At 41.5% G+C, this 18863-nt stretch overlaps 1 protein-coding gene across 6 annotated transcripts; it reads left to right on the plus strand.

Annotated features, from left to right (window-relative positions):
- The first annotated feature begins 730 nt into the window (after positions 1–730).
- On the plus strand, positions 731–18153 carry LOC124001651 (zinc finger protein 497-like). Of its 6 annotated transcripts, XM_046308634.1 has the most exons (9): positions 731–1332; positions 1534–1664; positions 1814–1987; positions 5768–5932; positions 6589–6685; positions 6913–7040; positions 14415–14545; positions 14753–14920; positions 17443–18153. In XM_046308634.1, exons 1-7 carry the CDS (start codon positions 1074–1076, stop codon positions 14451–14453), a joined length of 993 nt encoding a protein of 330 aa, XP_046164590.1. In that variant the 5' UTR covers positions 731–1073; the 3' UTR covers positions 14454–14545; positions 14753–14920; positions 17443–18153. The 6 variants fall into 6 exon arrangements, with proteins under 6 accessions (XP_046164590.1, XP_046164589.1, XP_046164588.1 ...); XM_046308633.1 differs by lacking the exons at positions 5768–5932; positions 6589–6685; positions 6913–7040; ... (1 more) ...; positions 14753–14920; positions 17443–18153 and adding an exon at positions 2709–3788 and having other exon boundaries at positions 733–1332; positions 1814–2605; XM_046308632.1 differs by lacking the exons at positions 6589–6685; positions 6913–7040; positions 14415–14545; positions 14753–14920; positions 17443–18153 and having other exon boundaries at positions 734–1332; positions 1814–2955; positions 5768–5902.
- Positions 18154–18863: the final 710 nt, after the last annotated feature.

An 18863-nucleotide genomic window follows, 5' to 3' on the forward strand; every position in this document is an offset into this window, starting at 1 on the left:
GGACTTGTTTGATCTGAGCGTGAGGGCTAGGGCCATTCCCCCAAGAAATGTCAGGGAACTTGCAGGTGCCTTGGTGGAAGAGTGGGGTAACATCTCACAGCAAGAACTGGCAAATCTGGTACAGTCCATGAGGAGGAGATGCACTGCAATACTTAATGCAGGTGGTGGCCACACCAGATACTGACTGTTACTTTTAACCCCCCTTTGTTCAGGGACACATTATTCAATTTCTGTTAGTCACATGTCTGTGGAACTTGTTCAGTTTATGTCTCAGTTCTTGAATCTTATGTTCATAAAAATATTTACACATGTTATGTTTGCTGAAAATAAACACAGTTGACAGTTTTTTTTCTTTCTAAGTTTAGTACCGGTCAAAAGTTTGGACACACCTACTCATTCAAGGGGTTTTCTTAATTTGTTGTAATTTTCTACCATTGTAGAATAATAGTGAACAAAGCTGTCATCAAGGCAAAGCGTGGCAACTTTGAAGAATCTCAAATGTAAAATCTATTTTGATTTGTTCAACACTTCTTTGGTTACTAAATTATTCCATATGTGTTATTTCATAGTTTTGATGTGTTCACTATATATATATATATATATATATATATATATATATATATATATATATATATATATATATATATATATATATTGATTGTAACGGATACTGATCATGAAACGTCGTGATTTGTGTTTAATTTGTATTTATGTATATTTCAGTGGGGAATACAATATGGCTGTGATTTTAAAAAAAAAAATTGTAACGTAGCTAGCAATAGCATATTTCAAAGCGTGCAGCTCAGAGCACTCCTTTTTTTCATTTAATCACGCCCCATGACGCCAACCAATGAAATCCTTTCTCTTCACTGTAAAAGGGAAGTAAACAGTGACCGAGAACAACTTTCACGTTAGTGTTTTTATTTAGACATTTATTAATATAATGGAACTACATATATGACTAATTGAACTCCTAAGCATCAGATACGTTCCCCCAAGTAGTCTTTAGTTCGCGTTGGAGACAGGACTTGGTTGATAGACGTTATCTAGCTGACGCTAGCAAGCTGCTAACAATGGCTAACTGTATGGTTTTTCACACTCAAATAGCCTCCATTATGGAGGTGCTAGCGAATGCAGCCGTGTCAGAGATCTGTAAACTCGTAGACGACGACTATGCAGTGTTTCGTTTGGAAATTTCTCAAAGTCAGAAAGAAAACGGGACATTGCGGAGGAAACTACAGCTACTGGAACTGAAGGTGGCACGGGAGCGCGCCCTCCCCAGTCGTCCCAGTAGTGTAAAGGTCCTCGACCGATACAGAGAAATGGCAAGAGGTACATTTTGCCACGTTCCCTTCCCACATGTGTTTGGATAGTATGCAATAATTGCTTAGTTGTCTTGCAAGGAGTTATGAGAAGTGTTGCTTACATCCTTGCGAATTCTAGACTGTGTCAAAAATGTCAATAGTGTACAATAGTCAATATAGCGTTGAGCACCCAAGCTAACCACCTCTTTATACCCAATCACTCTCTCAGGTGAAGGACATCTCACTGGAGGTCACAGGAACATTGTGAAGCCAGTGGGCCACAATACATGGAGAAATGACCAACCCGTAGCTGTAGATGAAGGGAGTGGAACATCAACCCAGCACGTTATCGTAATAGAGGTATGTGTCATTAAAATTACCGTACATCAAAGTGACCAGTTTCAGAAATGCTTCCCTTCGCTATTCACTTGCTTACATGTACATCCTAATTTATCTGCCATAGGGGAGACTTCCCTATGACATTGTTATCAAATTCCTTCTTGTGTCAGTCTGGAGATGCAGAGGCTGCAGGTTCTGAGGCCGAGCAGGAGAGATCTGAAGGAGAGGAGAACCCACGGCACATCAGAGACATCCAGACTGGAGCAGCTGGAGTGCCCTATGAAGCCACAGAGGACCCCGCTGCCGCTGCTCACGAGCCAAGGAACCGGTGCAGCATCACGGAGGTCAGTGGAAGGCCGGACACCGTACTCAAGTCAGAGACAGACACTAAGAATATAATTGTAACACAAAGGCTCTTACACACAGGATCTGACCAATTATCAGATCCAGAGAGACTGGGGCCACTGAACTGTCCCCCTGCTCCCAGCTCAGAGTATTTACCGGTATTTAACCAGAGCCAGAGGCCTGTTCATTCCCGTGGGGATGGTGTAACATTAGACACTGGTGGTGATGATCCGTCTTGTTCTTACACTACAGAGATTGACCCTGGCAACATATCCTTGGGTTTAGAGACACAGACTGATCTGTCTAGAGGGGACTGGAACCGGTATAGTAGTAGTGTATACTCTGAAGGGTGCCTAGATAAGAAAGGGGAGGTTATAGTCGTAGATGAAGTGACTGTGAAAGTGGAGGGCGACACATCTCTGACATGGAATGCAGACGAGACTCACTTTTTTGAAAGACACTCACAGGGCAACACCAATGACTTCTTAGACTACAGGGAAAGAGAGACAAATCTAAATCTTGCAACCCACTCCCCTTTACACGCATTCAGGGATCGCAACTCAGTGTCTACATCAATGGCACCTCCTGATTCAGACGGCCGCATCATTTTCGATCAGGTATTGAACTCAAATGACAGGGCTAGAGCCCAGGCTCAGGGAAGGGGGGCAATATCAGGCGGTAGTAAAGAAAAACGGTTCCTCTGCATGTTCTGTAACAAAGGTTTCAGCTGCTCCCAGAAGGTTGAGATCCACCAGAGGGTCCACACAGGGGAGAAACCCTACAGCTGTACCCAGTGTCACATGCGCTTCACCCAGGCTGGTGACCTGAAGAGACATCAGAGGGTCCACACTGGGGAGAAACCTTACAGCTGCCCCCAGTGTGAGAAGAGGTTCTCTCGACACCACCATTTGAAGATGCACTTGAAGGTCCACACGGGAGAGAGGCCGTTCACCTGAACGCACTGCAGGTAGAGGTTCTCAGAACGGAGCTACCTCAGGACACACCAGCAGAAAAACCATTCCACTCTATAACATAGCTTATGACGTTTAGATCAAACGCTGTATTTAAAGGAAAATGACATTTTCTTTGCATCTGCAGAAAACAAAGAGAATTCAATTTTCCTTTAAATACAGCGTTTGATCTAAAATTCATAAGCGATCAAGTGGAATGTTTACTTCCTATGTTATAGAGTGGAATGGTTTTCCTGCTGATGCACTATTCTACCAAGGAATATTAAACACTGTAATCTGTTACTCTCTTAATTTCAAATGCATCTGTAGGTCTTTTCTGCAGAAAACATTTGTAATAATGAGGGGAATAGATCAGTGTTAAATATTCCTTGGTAGAATATTGCATCAGCAGGAAAATCATTTCACTCTATAACATAGGAAGTAAACATTCCACTTGATCGCTTCTGACGTTTTGACAAACCCTGCATTATAGACAAAGATTAATTTTAATTGTTGTCAGTAGAAAATATCCACAGATGAATTTGGAATAATGAGAGTAACAGATTTCAGTGTTGAATATTCCTGGGTAGAATTGTCATCCAGACAATGTGTAATTTTTAGGCATATATAAGCCTAACAAGTCTGTTACTTATTGTGTTTGTACTGTGTAGGCTATATGTTGTTCACAAATGCCTATTTCATTACTTCCAACTACTTAATTCTTTCCCAAAGACTCTTTTTAAAGAGAAAATGTATGCAGTTTATCAAGTAGTTGAGACATTGTATGTGTGGTTTTCATATGGTGTATTTAAAACTTGTTTGTTTAATAAACACAAAATGGGACTTTTCATTCTTAGACTTTCATTGAAATTCCCTTTAATATACAGTGCATTTGGAAAGTATTCAGACCACTTGACTTTTTCACATTGTTACTTTACAGTCTTATTCTAAAATGTTTTAAATATTTTTTACCCCATAAGGACAAAGTGGAAACAGGTTTTTAGAAAAAAATAAAAATACCTCATTTACATAAGTATTCAGAACCTTTGCTATGAGACTCGAAATTGAGCTCAGGTGCATCCTGATTCCATTGATCATCCTTGAGAGGTTTCAACATCTTGATTGGAGTCCACCTGTGGTAAATTCAATTGATTTGACATGATTTGGAAAAGTACACACCTTTCTATATAAGGTCTCACAGTTGACAGTTAATGTCAGAGCAAAAACCACGCCATGAGGTAGAAGGAATTGACCGTAATGCTCAGAGACAGGATTGTGTCGTGGCACAGATCTGGGGAAGGGTACCAAAAAATGTCTTCAGGATTGAAGGTCCCCAAGAACACAGTGGCCTTCATTCTTCTTAAATTGAATAAGTTTGGAACCACCAAGACTCTTCCTAGAGCTGGCCGCCTGGCCAAGCTGAGCAATCGGGGGAGAAGGCCTTGGTCAGGGAGGTGACCAAGAACCTGATGGTCACTCTGACAGAGCTCCAGAGTTAATCTGTGGAGATGGGAGAACCTTCCAGAAGAACATGCATCTCTGCAGCACTCCACCAATCAAGCCTTTATGGTAAAGTGGCCAGACGAAAGCCACTCCTCAGTAAAATGTACATGACATCCTGCTTGTAGTTTGCCAAAATGCACCTAAAGGACTCTCAGACCATGAGAAACAAGATTCTTTGGTCTGTTGAAACCAAGATGGAACTCTTTGGCCTGAATGCCAAGCATCAAGTTTGGCGGAAACCTGGCACCATCACTACGGTGAAGCATGGTGGTGGCAGCATCATGCTGTGGGGATGTTTTTCAGAGGCAGGGACTGGGAGACTTAACAGGATTGAGGGGAAAAATGAACGGAGCAAAGTAAAGAGACCCTTGTTGAAAACCTACTCCAGACCGCTCAGGACCTCAGACTGGGGGCGAAGGTTCACCTTCCAACAGGACAACGACCCTAAGCACACAGCCAAGACAACAGGACAACGACCCTAAGCACACAGCCAAGACAATGCAGGAGTGGCTTCAGGACAAGTCTCTGAATGTCCTTGAGTGGCCCAGCTAGAGCCCGGACTTGAACCCGATGGAACATCTCTGGAAAGACCTGAAAATAGCTTTTCAGCGATGCTCCCAATCCAACCTGACCGAGCTTGAGAGGATCTACAGAGAAGAATGGGAGAAAATCCCCAAATACAGGTGTGCCAAGCTTGTAGCGTTATACCCAAGAAGACTCGAGACTGGCAAAGTTGCTTCAACAAAGTATTGAGGAAAGGGTCTGAATACTTATGTAATTGCGATTTAAAAAATAAAAGAAAGTTTCATAAATTTGCAAAAATGTCTAAACATGTTTTTGCTTTATCCTTATGGAGTATTGTGTGTAGATCGAACAGGGGGGGAAATTATTTAAAACATTTTAGAATAAATCTATTGTAACAAAATGTGGAAAAAGTCAGGCGGTCTGAATACTTTCTGAATTAACTGTACATTAGATCTGAGCTCACCCTGTACTGCATACACACGACAGCGCTTTATAACAAATATACACTAAATATACCTACACATACCCACACACTAACAAACACATACTGTACACGTCAAAATAGTTTAGTCAGGTTTGTCTGATGACTTGATTTATCATAGCTGACTTATTTACCCACAACAACCTATTTATTTCTACCATGATGGGTTTAACAACAATTAAGTCATTCTGTAACTACAGTATAGGACTCAAATGTAGTTGGAATGGGTAAACACTCCATGTTGAAGGTGTGTTTATCTGTGTGTATGTATGTACCTGAGGGAGTGTATGTCTGTAATCTGTATCACCTGTCTCTTCCAGGAGGAGGAGGGTCCAGAGGTGCTGCTGGTGAAGGAGGAGGGGTGTGAGGAGAGTCTGGGGAACCCTGAGGGGAACATTGTCATGAAGGACAACCAGACTACACCATCTCCTGAACCCACAGAGGAACCAGCTGAGCAGCACAGGAACACACACAGTCTCACTGAGGTGAGCCCACTGTGAACTACTGTCTGAATGGTATTAGTTTAGGGCCCATATCCACAAAGCCTCTTACATTAGGTGTGCTGATCTAGGATCAGTTTTGCCTTTTTAGACTGTAATGAATAAGACCTGATCCTCAATCAGCACTTCTACTCAGGGTATCTATCCCGAGAATTATGTAAGAGTAGGAGTAATCTTAGTTCAAAATAAGATTTGTATGGACAGATCTTTTATCAGCACTCCTACTCCAAGACACTTTGTAGATATGGGCCCGGGTCTTGATTAAGCTTGTCTTAAGTCTGGGACCATGCCTTTGAATTATCAAACCATTAAAGGGATAAGTCAGATGAACTTGTGGAAACCATTTTTTTCTCTGCGTCCAGTATACAGGAAGTTAGAGGTAATTTTACACACCAGTGCTAACTCTCTTAGCACAAAACTGGATTAGGTGTAACCGCAGACTTCCATTCTTTGCGCTAAGCTAGTTAGCAAAGCTAGCTAGCCAAAATCCCGAACTAAAGAGTGTCAAGTAATCAAATCAATGACAATGTTTGCATCGTACTCATGGCAATCCCTCATTGCCCGATCAGAAGATGCTCCAAGGCAGGGTGCTCAAATCATATTTCTTGATCCAACATCCTCTCACTCTGTATCTCTTACAGTCAGTAGACATGGAGGATGGGAAGCCTGATCTGCAGCTGCTCAAAGTGGAGACAATAGAGGACAGACCAGAGAGTGGACTAAAGATGTGGGGTCAAGGTAAGGGAGAAATACATATAGAGAACATATCTATGTGTGTCTTCAGGATTATACAATGTATATATATGCATCAATAGGAAGATATTCACCTGCATAAAATGAAATAAATACAACTTATGTTTATATACTAAAACAAACTTAATGTTTGAACTTGACCGGGTAATGGACTCCATATGTAGAGTTCTCTGCCATGTTTGTCAAGTTTATTTTGTAACCTCTTCCTACAGGTGGTTGGCTGAAGGCTAACAGAGGAGACTGGGCGGCCTTCTTGGATTCCCAGACCCAGGCTGTTAGAGCCAAGGTCCCTGGGGACGGAATCACCGAGCAGGCCAGGACCAGAGGCGACATATCGGAGGTCAGTGGAAGGGAAATTGTCCTCAACTCTGGGCTGGGGAACAACACTGTTAACCACAACCAGAAGTCAAACACAAAACAACATCTCCATGACAACAGACTGGCTGAGACCAGGGCGAGGTGTAGATTTGGTCACCAGGGACGGGGAGGTGTCGATTTGTATTTATGAAGGAAATCGTTGTGGAAATCTGTTGCCACTCAAGTCTGCTACACAATGCAATGCTCTTTCTATTGGCTGGCTGGCTAGCTAGCAAACATAGCTAGAAAACAGGAATAACAAATATAATATCAGCATGTAACATAGCTAGTTAGCTGTAAAATCGCCTCACTCCGTTAAATTACACATTTCTCGAGGTAGGAATATCGCAAAAATATGTTCAATGGAATTGAATTTAAATCTGACATGTATGATAGACGTTTTCGCGATCTTAAAGTCGTATTCCTATTAACTTCCAGTGTAGTGAGAGAGACTTCATCACAGCTCTACATCATACCGGACAGATTTCTGCCTGCTTGAATGCCAATAACTCAGATGCATATGAAAACATGACATGGCCCAGGGAATTGCGAGAACATTACTCAGAGATGCACAAAAACAGTATAACATTCAAAATGGGTGAACCTTTCCTTTAAGGCAGCTACTGTATATACAAATACAAATATTCATGACATTACATTTCATAGCACTTTTCACAACACATGAATTATGTGCCCTCAGGCCACTACTCCACGACCACATATCTACAACACAAAATCCATATATATATATATATATATATATGTATGTATGTATGTGTGTGTGTAGAGTGTGTCTTTTAGCATGTGTATGCTTGTGTTTGTGCCTGTGTCTCTCTTCACAGTCCTCACTGTTCCAGAAGGTGTATTTATCTGTTTTTTAAATCTGATTCCACTGCTTGCATCCGTTACCTGATGTGGAATAGAGTTCCATGTAGCCATAGCTCTATGTAGTACTGTGCGCCTCCCATATTCTGTTTTGGACTTTGGAACTGTGAAGAGGTTTCTGGTGGCATGTCTTGTGTGGTATGCATGGGTGTCCGGGCTGTTTGCTAGTAGTTTAACCAGACAGCTCAGTGCATTCAACATTTCAACACTTCTTACAAAACAAGTAGTGATGAAGTGATGAAGGACACTGTGTTAACAACCCTCCAGGCGAGCTTCAATGCCATACAACTCTCCTTCCGTGGCCTCCAATTGCTCTTAAATACAAGTAAAACTAAATGCATGCTCTTCAACTGATCGCTGCCCGCATGTCCAACATCACTACTCTGGAGGGCTCTGACTTAGAATATGTGGACAACTACAAATACCCAGGAGTCTGGCTAGACTGTAAAATCTCCTTCCAGACCCACATCAAACATCTCCAATCCAAAGTTAAATCTAGAATTGGCTTCCTATTTCGCAATAAATCATCCTTCACTCATGCTGCCAAACATACCCTTGTAAAACTGACCATCCTATCAATCCTCGACTTCGGCGATGTCATTTACAAAATAGCCTCCAATACCCTACTCAACAAATTGGATGCAGTCTATCACAGTGCCATCCGTTTTGTCACCAAAGCCCCATATACTACACAACATTGCGACCTGTACTCTCTCGTTGGCTGGCCCTCGCTTCATACTCGTCGCCAAACCCACTGGCTCCATGTCATCTACAAGACTCTGCTAGGTAAAGTCCCCCCTTATCTCAGCTCGCTGGTCACCATAGCATCACCCACCTGTAGCACGCGCTCCAGCAGGTATATCTCTCTAGTCACCCCAAAACCAATTCTTTCTTTGGCCGTCTCTCCTTCCAGTTCTCTGCAGCCAATGACTGGAACGAACTACAAAAATCTCTGAAACTGGAAACACTTATCTCCCTCACTAGCTTTAAGCACCAGCTGTCAGAGCAGCTCACAGATTACTGCACCTGTACATAGCCCATCTATAATTTAGCCCAAACAACTACCTCTTTCCCTACTGTATTTATTTATTTTATTTATTTATTTTTCTCCTTTGCACCCAATTATTTTTATTTCTACTTTGCACATTCTTCCACTGCAAATCTACCATTCCAGTGTTTTACTTGCTGTATTATATTTACTTTGCCATTTTTTTGCCTTTACCTCCCTTATCTCACCTCATTTGCTCACATCGTATATAGACTTGTTTCTACTGTATTATTGACTGTATGTTTGTTTTACTCCATGTCTAACTCTGTGTTGTTGTATGTGTCGAACTGCTTTGCTTTATCTTGGCTAGGTCGCAATTGTAAATGAGAACTTGTTTTCAACTTGCCTACCTGGTTAAATAAAGGTGAAATAAAAATAAATTAAATAAAGTCAATCTCTCCTCTACTTTGAGCCATGAGAGATTAAGATGCATATTATTAATGTTAGCTCTCCGTGCACATTTAAGGGCCAGCTGTGCTGCCCTGTTCTTAGCCAATTGTAATTTTCCTATTTGTGGCACCTGGAAAGTAGTCCAGGTGTGACAAAACTACGGCCTGTAGGACCTGCCTTGTTGATAGTGTTGTTAAGAAGGCAGAGCGGCGTTTTATTATGGACAGACTTCTCCCCATCTTAGCTACTGTTGCATCAACATGTTTTGACTATGACAGTATACAATCCAGGGTTACTCCAAGCAGTTTATTCACCTCAACTTTCCACAAGATTTATTACAATATTTAGTTGAAGTTTAGGGTATCAAAGCCATTGAAGAATTTTCAAACCTCCGCTTTATCCACGTGTGTTCTGGCTCTGGCCCAACCCATCGGTTTCTGGACCAATCAGACGGCCCTGAATGTGTTAGCATTCGGCGATGGGTCGGGGAGGTACTCATTGCGGTGAAGAAAATTGTGTCCGTGGGTGTGGCATAGTGTTTGGCCGGAGCAAGGATCTATCAACTGGAACATGAACCCTGCGACAAGACAGACATTAATGTTAAACAAGACCTCATACAATGCCAGTGCCTCAACATTAAATGGCTACAAATGACAGTAGTTGTAACGCTATCAGTAGATACGGTGGGAATAAGAATGGTGGCAGTGTTCGTTTTGTGGGAAAGTCTTAAGTTTCCCTTAACAGGTGGAGATCCACCAGAGGATGCACATGGGGGAGAAACCGTTCGGCTGCCACCTGTGCTGGGCCCGTTATACCTCTCGTCCAGCCTGAAGAGGCACCAGAGGGTCCACACGGGAGAAACCCTACAGCTTTCCCCTCACCAGCACCATCTGAAAATGCACCTGAAGGTGCACACGGAATAATGCCTGTTTGCTTGTACTCAATGCTGGAAGAGTTTGTCATAAAGGATCAAACTCAGGATACTCCAGCAGACAGTGTACACAGCCTTTGTATAGTGACATGTAATGTAGTACTAGTTAGTTTGTTTATAGTTCATTCTGTTGGTTTTGGATGTAGGAGGGAACTGGATGAGGTGAACTGAGGAAAGAATGAGTATGATGAGGCAGAGGAGATGCTATGATGGTGTTTGGAACAATGCTTCACTGATGAAAAGTGACAACTACAACAAAACTTTATGAACACCTGCTCTTTCCATGACAGACTGACCAGCTGAATCCAGGTGAAATCTATGATTCCTTATTGATGTCACTTGTTAATTCCACTTCAATCAGTATAGTTGAAGGGAATGAGAAAGGTTAAATAAGGATTTTTAAGCCTTGAGACAATTGAGACATGGATTGTGTATGTGCGCCATTCAGAGGTTGAATGGGCAGGACAAAATTTATTAAGTGACTTTAAATTGGGTATAGTAGTAGGTGCCAGTTAAACCGGTTTGTGTCAAGAATGCTGCAAAGTTTTTCACGCAGTTTCCCGTGTGTTTCAAGAATGGTCCACCACCCAAAGGACATCCAGGCAACTTGACACAACTGTGGGAAGCATTGGAGTCAACATGGGCCAGCATCCCTGTGAAACGATTTCAACACCTTCTGGAGTCCATGCCCCAACAAATTAAGGCTGTGCTGTAGGCGGGGGGCATAGCAGCGAGGGTAGCAGATTTACTGAAAATGGAAAGCGTTAACATAGTGAGCAAAGTTATTATCGTTTTGTGCAATAAAAGTACTTCATTTTGTAGTCCCTCATGGAATGACATTTTACAGTGTCCATGCCCCACCCCTCGGAATGGGTGTACAAATCTCTCAAAATCTGCTATTGGGGCCCGTACAAATTAGAACCAAGGTTGCCTTGTTAAATCTTGTTCATTCTCTTACTTTAAATACTATGACTGTTTTCTCATTAGCTGGCAATTTTTATTTGAAATGTCCCATACTTTGTTGATATCATTATCAACCTACTGCATACCCCTAATAATATACATTTCAGGGTGCAGGGTGTGCTATTAGCATGCTAACACTAATTTACAGACTGGTAGGATAGTTTGCATAGTTAGCCACCGCTAGCATTCACTGTTTGAAGTTACTTGAGTGTAGTGGAGTTAGCCACTTAAAAAGATGAGAGGCCTGTAATATTCATCATAGGTACATAGCCCCAAAACATCACTGCTCTAGAGGAGATCTGCATGGAGAATGGGCCAAAATAGCAGCAACAGTGTGTGAAAACCTTGTGAAGACTTACAGAAAAGTTTGACCTCTGTTGACAAAGGGTATATAACAAAGTATTGATATAAACTTTTGTTATTGACCAAATACTTATATAATTTGCAAATAAATTCATAAAAAATCATACAATGTGATATTTTTTTCTCATTTTGTCTGTCATAGTTGAAGTGTACCTATGATGGAAAACAGGCCTCTCATCTTTTTTGGGAGAACTTCAGCTGACACTTTTTTGCCCCACTGTACATGTTGCGTTTATATTTTTAGTCAGTATATTTACCCTCTGAATTGTCCCTCTCTTTTTTTATAACACCTTTATGACAAGCCAGGTCTGCTGAGATTATGTAAACCTGAGGTCATGCTTTCATTGGGGATCAAGTCCAAAAACATATCTCCCATATCGGTTGTTATCTGTATTATTGTTATGAATCTCCCATGGCTGTAGCAAACGTCACCGCTCAATAGTTGACTTACTCAGCCACCCAAGTCACACACTCAAAGTTGGCTTTATTTATACTGATGTACGTCACTGTGTTCCTCAATGCAACAAGAACCAAAACATCCTCAAGCCAAGTCCCTCTTAACTGTTTATTTTAACTGTTTATTTTATGAAAAACCCCAGAACTCACAAGTTTATCGATCTATCATCTGTGCTATGGGATCTTTACAAACAGTCCTTGACCACAAGCTGTTTGCAGTAAATGGCCTGAAGGCTTCAGGTCTTGTGATGACTGAGGTGAAATATTAAACGAATGTGCACCTTTACTTGACATTCCAGACTGACTGGTCTCCTCAAACTGGTGTACATCCTTTTAACTCCTGTTCAGGAGGGTAATTAACCACATACCCCTCATTAACCCTTTGTTAACTTGTCATTTGAAACAGGCATGTGTAAGTACCGGTTTTTAGAGAGACAGTTGAATATTTACCTTATGTGATGTATCTGGAAGAAAGTAATTATATTTTCTACTCTATTCTAAACACACTGTTCTTTCTAAACAAGTCTAGTCTGAGCTTGAAATATAGTGATCATGAATAGGAGATTTGATGTGTAATGTACTTCGAAGAACCGTGTGCATACCTTTGTCATTCAACCACACCCTTTGAGCTATGATGTGAACCAATAAGATCCTATTGTAAGCAGAAGTGAACAGTGGCAAGAACATTGGGTCATGTGTGAGTAGTAGGCCTAGGCCAATACATAGTGATACGAATTTGTGCTTTGGTAAGGTTGGCTTCTTAGCATTCATTGTCATGGTTATCAACTGTACCACAGTAATGGCATGTAAATCACAGAAAATAGTTATTGTGGTGGCAGCTGCAGAGAAGTACTTGGATGTACAAGGTTTTACAGCAAAAGAGACTAGGTGTGTTAAATTAAAGAGTCATGTCCTCCCCAGGCCATCAGCCTGTTGTAGGATCAATTGGGGTCAAAGTAGTGAAATGGGGTGATGTTAATTACATTTTTTTTAACGAAATAGTGGTGTATATAGGTGTAGGGTTAATTGGTGGTCACATTTTTTTATTTTTGTGTCATGATCGACCAGACACTCCTGTACAGTAGGTGGCGGCATGCACAAACAAATATGGAACGGCATGATAACAAAGAAGACCAAGAACCATTTCCACGTCAGCTTTTTTATTGTTATTTAGACGTTCATTAACATCCTGGAACTGATACTTAAACCATGTAGTCTTTAATTCACGTTTGATACAAGACTTGGTTTATAGATGTTATCGAGGTAAAGATAGCTAGCTGCTAACAATGGCTAACTGTGTGGGTTTTCACACTCAAATAGCCTCCATCATGGAGGTACTAGCGAATGCTGCCGTGGCAGAGATCTGTAAACTCGTAGACGACGACTATGCAGTGTTTCGTTTGGAAGTAACTCAAAGCCAAAAAGAAAACAGGGGATTGCGGAGGAAACTACAGCAACTGGAACTGAAGGTGTCACGGGAGCGCGCAGAGAGGACAATGCGAGAGCGCGTCCTCGCCAGTCGTCCGAGTAGTGTCAAGATCCTCGACCGATACAGAGGAATGGCAAGAGGTACACTTTGCAGGCCTAGGCGGCAACAGCCTGTCGCCCGGTTCCCCTCTGCACATATGTTTAGATGTATTACCCAGATTTGGGTCAGTTTTTGGATAGTATGCAATAATTCCCCTGATTTACTTGGCTATCTTATGAAAAGAAGAGCCAATATCATGGTGTAGCTATTGTACAGTCATTGCACCTCAAACCACAGGGATTCTATTTTGCTCACCATGTGTTGGCACGTCACCTGTAATCCTATTGGCTACTGTTGTTAATGGGAATTTCATATATAGTGGGCATGCGTCTGGTGATTGTCTTCTTTTGCTTGATGGTTTAACGAAACTTAGAACACTGCTCATCTTGTGCCAAAGCTAAGCATCCCAGCACATACTAACGAACCGATAAAGCTAGTTGCTACTAAACTCCCACAGCACAGTGTGAATATCTTACTTGTGGAAGGTAATAAACAGCATCAATAAGAGTACTCCTTCTTGTGGCATCATTGTAACCCACGCACCATTCAAAAGATGACCCACAACAGGATTCTTACCAGATTCTTGATTTACTGCATTTCCTATAATTTACTAAAAAAAACAATGTGATGCATGGATCATAAGACATCAATCAATAAATTGTATATAAAGAAGTTATGAGAAGTGTTACCTTACATCCTTGTCAATTCTAGACAGTGTCTATAGTGTACAATATACCGTTGCATTGACCGTAGCTAATCTAACCACCTCTTTCACCCCCAATCACTCTCTCAGGTGAAGGACATCTCACTGGAGGCCACAAGAGCTTTGTGAAGCCAGCGGGACACAATACATGGAGAGATGACCAACCAATCAATGTTGATGAGGGGAGTGGAACCTCAACCCAGAACATTATCATGATAGAGGTTAGTGTAATAGTGTTATGTAAAACATTTCAGTTACTTTGTAAATCAAATGTGGACGGTTTATTTCAAAGGCTCACCTCAGCTATTCACTTGCTTACATTTACATCCTAATTTATTTGCCATAGGAGAGCTTGTGAGACTTCCCTTTGACATTGTTATCCAATTCAACCCATGTACTGATAGTAATGTCCTCTCTTCTTGTGTCAGCCTGCAGATGCAGAGGCTGCAGATCCTGGGGTCAAACTGGAGAGATCTGAAGGAGAGGAGGACCCACGGCACAGCAGAGACAACCCGACTGGTGCGGCAGGTGATCCCCCTGTAGCCACAGAGGACCTCGCCCCAGCGCCGCTCAGGTCCCAAAGCAGCATTACGGAGGTCAGTGGAATGCCGAACACCGTCCTCAAGTCAGAGACCGACACAGAGACTGTAACTGTAACACACAGGCTCTTACACACAGAATCTGATCACAGATCAGACCCAGAGAGGCAGGGCCTGGGGAGACTGGGCTGTCCTCCTGCCCCTGGCTCAGAGTATTTACCGGTATTTCATCAGAGTCACAGGATGGTTCATAACCGTGGGGATGGCTATGGTGATGAGTTAAACATTGGTGGTGATGAGTTAAACATTGGTGATGATGACCCCTCTTGTTCTTATGCTACAGAGATGGACCCTGGCAACATGCCCTTGGGTTTAGAGATACAGACTGATCTGTCTAGAGGGGACTGGAACCGGTACAGTAGTAGTGTACACTCTGAAGGGTGCCTAGATAAGAAAGAAGAGGTTATAGTCGTAGATGAAGTGACTGTGAAAGTGGAGGGTGACGTTCCTCCCACATGGAATGCAGAAAGTCACCTCGTAGAGGGACACTCACAGGGCAGAGATTTCTTAGATTACAGGGGAAGCTTAGAGACAAATCTAAATATCGCCACCCCCTCCTCTTTACATGCGTTCAGGGATCTAGACCCAGTGTCCGCGTCGATGGGGCCTTCCGATTCACATGGAAGCGTCCGTTTCAATCAGGTATTTAACTCAAACGACAGGGCTAAAGCCCTGGCTCCGGGAGGGGGAGCCACATCAGGCAATGTTAAAGAGAAACGGTTCCTCTGCATGTTCTGTAACAAAGGCTTCAGCTGCCCCCAGAAGGTGGAGATCCACCAGAGGGTCCACACAGGGGTGAAATGCTTCAGTTGTACCCAGTGTCAGATGCGCTTTGTCCAGGCTGGTGACCTGAAGAGGCACCAGAGAGTCCACACAGGGGAGAAACCCTACAGCTGCCCACAGTGTGAGAAGAGGTTCTCCCGCCAGGACCACCTGAAGATGCACATGAAGGTCCACACAGGAGAGAGGCCGTTCGCCTGTACGCACTGCGGGAAGAGGTTCTCAGAAAGGAGGTGCCTCAGGATACACCAGCAGAAAAACCATTCCACTCTATAACATAGAAAGGAACCATTCCGCTCGATAGCTTCTCACATTTAGATCAAACCCTGCATTAAAGACAAAGATTAATTTTCATTGTTGTCAGCAGAATGGATCCACAGATGAATTTGGAATAACGAGAAAAACAGATTTCAGTATTGAATATTCCTGGATAGAATATGCATCCAGACATTGTGTGATATACACTACCACTCAAAAGTTTGGGGTCACTTAGAAATGTCCTTGTTTTTGAAAGAAAAGCTAAACAAATTGTCCATTAAAAAATAACATCAAATTTAGCAGAAATACAGTGTAGACATTGTTAATGTTGTAAATTACTATTGTAGCTGGAAACGGTTGATAAAATAAAAAAATTGAATATCTACATAGGCATACAAAGGCCCATTATCAGCAACCATCACTCATGTCATTCTTAGACTAGTTGAATATCTGGAGCATCAGCGTTTGTGGTTTCGATTACAGGTTCAAAATGGCCTGAAACAAAGGATTTTCTTCTGAAACTCGTCAGTGTATTCTTATGAGAAATTAAGGCTATTCCATGCAAGAAATTGCCAAGAAACTGAAGATCTCGTACAACGCTGAAAGAGACGCCTCACAAGTCCTCAACTGGCAGCTTCATTAAATAGTACCCACAAAACACCAGTCTCAACGTCAACAGTGAAGAGGTGACTCTGGGATGTTGGCCTTCTAGGCAGAGTTCCTCTGTCCAGTGTCTGTTCTTTTGCCCATCTTAATCTTTTATTTTTATTGGCCTGTCTGAGATATGGCTTTTTCTTTGCAACTCTGCCTAGAAGGCCAGCATCCCGGAGTTGCCTCTTCACTGTTGACGTTGAGACTGGTGTTTTGCAGGTACTATTTAATGAAGCTGCCAGTTGACGACTTGTGAGGTGTCTCTTTCTCAAGCTAGACACTCTAATGTACTTGTCCTCTTGCTCAGTTGTGCACCGGGGCCTCCCTCTCTTCTTTCTATTCTGGTTAGAGCCAGTTTGCACTGTTCTGTGAAGGGAGTAGTACACAGCGTTGTAGGAGATCTTCAGTTTCTTGGCAATTTCTCGCATGGAATAGCCTTCATTTCTCAGAACAAGAATAGACCGCCAAGTTTCAGAAGAAACTTTGTTTCTGGCAATTTTGAGCCTGTATATAAAGGCATATATAAGCCTGAAAAGTCTGTTATATATTGTTTGTACTGTGTAGGATATATGATGTTCACACAATTTCCCAAGACACCTTTTATGAGAAAATGAATGCAGTTTATCAAGTTCATGCTGACTTTTTGTTGTTGTTGAGATGTGTATGTGTGGGTTTCATATGGTGTATTTTACTCTTGTTTAATAAACACAAAATGGGACTTTTCATTCTGAAGACTATAATAACAAACCTAATTCAATGGTAAATCTTAGCACTGGCAGCAATGCAATAGGTCCAGGGTTGTGTCTGAAATATGTTTGCTATTTTCACAGCGATAATTGTGGGTGCAGTAGCTAGTGGTGGCGAGCAAGGGCTGGAGTTGATGACCATGAGACATCCTGAAATCGGTTTTCTCACGAGAACAACTGTAGCGTCCAAATCTTACCATAACCAAACACTCCAGTACAATAAGGTTGCTTCTCAACCAAATTTGTGGCAACTTTTGTGAAAAAGGTATTGAATTTATTAGTTACCGCTTCCTTGTCAAATGTTATTTCCCCAATGACCTCCAGACCAACTATTTTACAATTTGCCTTCTGCCCATCACTGTTTAGTGAGTGCCACAACTTCTTAGGATTATTCTTATTTTCATTATTTTTGTTATTTAAATGTTTTGTTGACTTCTTCAATCATCTGACTAGATTTCTTCCTTAGGATTATGTGTCTATTGAGAGGCTCTTCATCTTTGGGACTGTTATATTCTTGAAAAGTTGTGTTCCTTGATTTAATGGCCTCAAGGATTTCCTGATTCATCCAAGGTTCAGTTCTTTGTTTAATTCATAACAGTTTTCCATGGAGCCATAGTATCCACAATGCTTAAGAAACATTTGGTGAAATAGTTACGACCTGTTTCTTTTTTTGTGTTTATGTTAAAAAATAATATTTTATTTAAGTGTTTCACAGTTATTATCCATATCTAGACATTGAAGTTACGGGTCCCAGTTAACTTTGATCAATAAATGCATCTTTGTTATCATGGTTCAGTGGTCTCACATTTATTGTGTTGTGACAGTGAGAGCTTTTTCTTTTCTTTTTTTACCTTTCTTGTGCAGTAAATCATAGAATGATCACTAATCCCCAAGGGAATGACACCACTTTTAGAAATCTTAGATTTATCAGACACCAAGATCAAATCTATGAATGTTTGGTTGGGGTTACATACTCTAATGGGCTCCTTTTTTAATCAGTTGATGCAAATCAAATATCCTGCAAAAAATCCTGAAAGCTTTAAATAACCGTTATATCCAATGTTCCAATATAGACAAGTTTGTTAAGTAGCTTACAGAAACTAAATAACAAAATCTAGGCCCATCTAATGCTAAATATGTTGAACATGTTTGCAGTCCACATTGTTCTAAGTAATGCATGGCTTCAATATGGAAATACAGTGCATTCATACCCAGAATCGTTTCACTTGTCTATTTTCAAAGAAGGAAGCTAAGAACATTAACAGCTTCATAGTTAAGAACACCATAACAATATGGAAGAAAATGAAACGTATTCTACAAGAACCAATATCATTCACATGCCAAGTAAATGTTGAAATTGTTCAACCCTTTCTGAACCTGCAACCAAAAACAAGCTACATATGGGTAGTACCAAAACAAGGGATCTAATGATTCTGTCTCTTTACAGCAGAATCTGCAGAGCTGGGATGGTTGTATCCCCATATATATATATATATATATATATA

The sequence above is a fragment of the Oncorhynchus gorbuscha genome, linkage group LG17 (genome assembly GCF_021184085.1).
Source record: "Oncorhynchus gorbuscha isolate QuinsamMale2020 ecotype Even-year linkage group LG17, OgorEven_v1.0, whole genome shotgun sequence".
NCBI classification, from domain to species: Eukaryota; Metazoa; Chordata; class Actinopteri; order Salmoniformes; family Salmonidae; genus Oncorhynchus; species Oncorhynchus gorbuscha.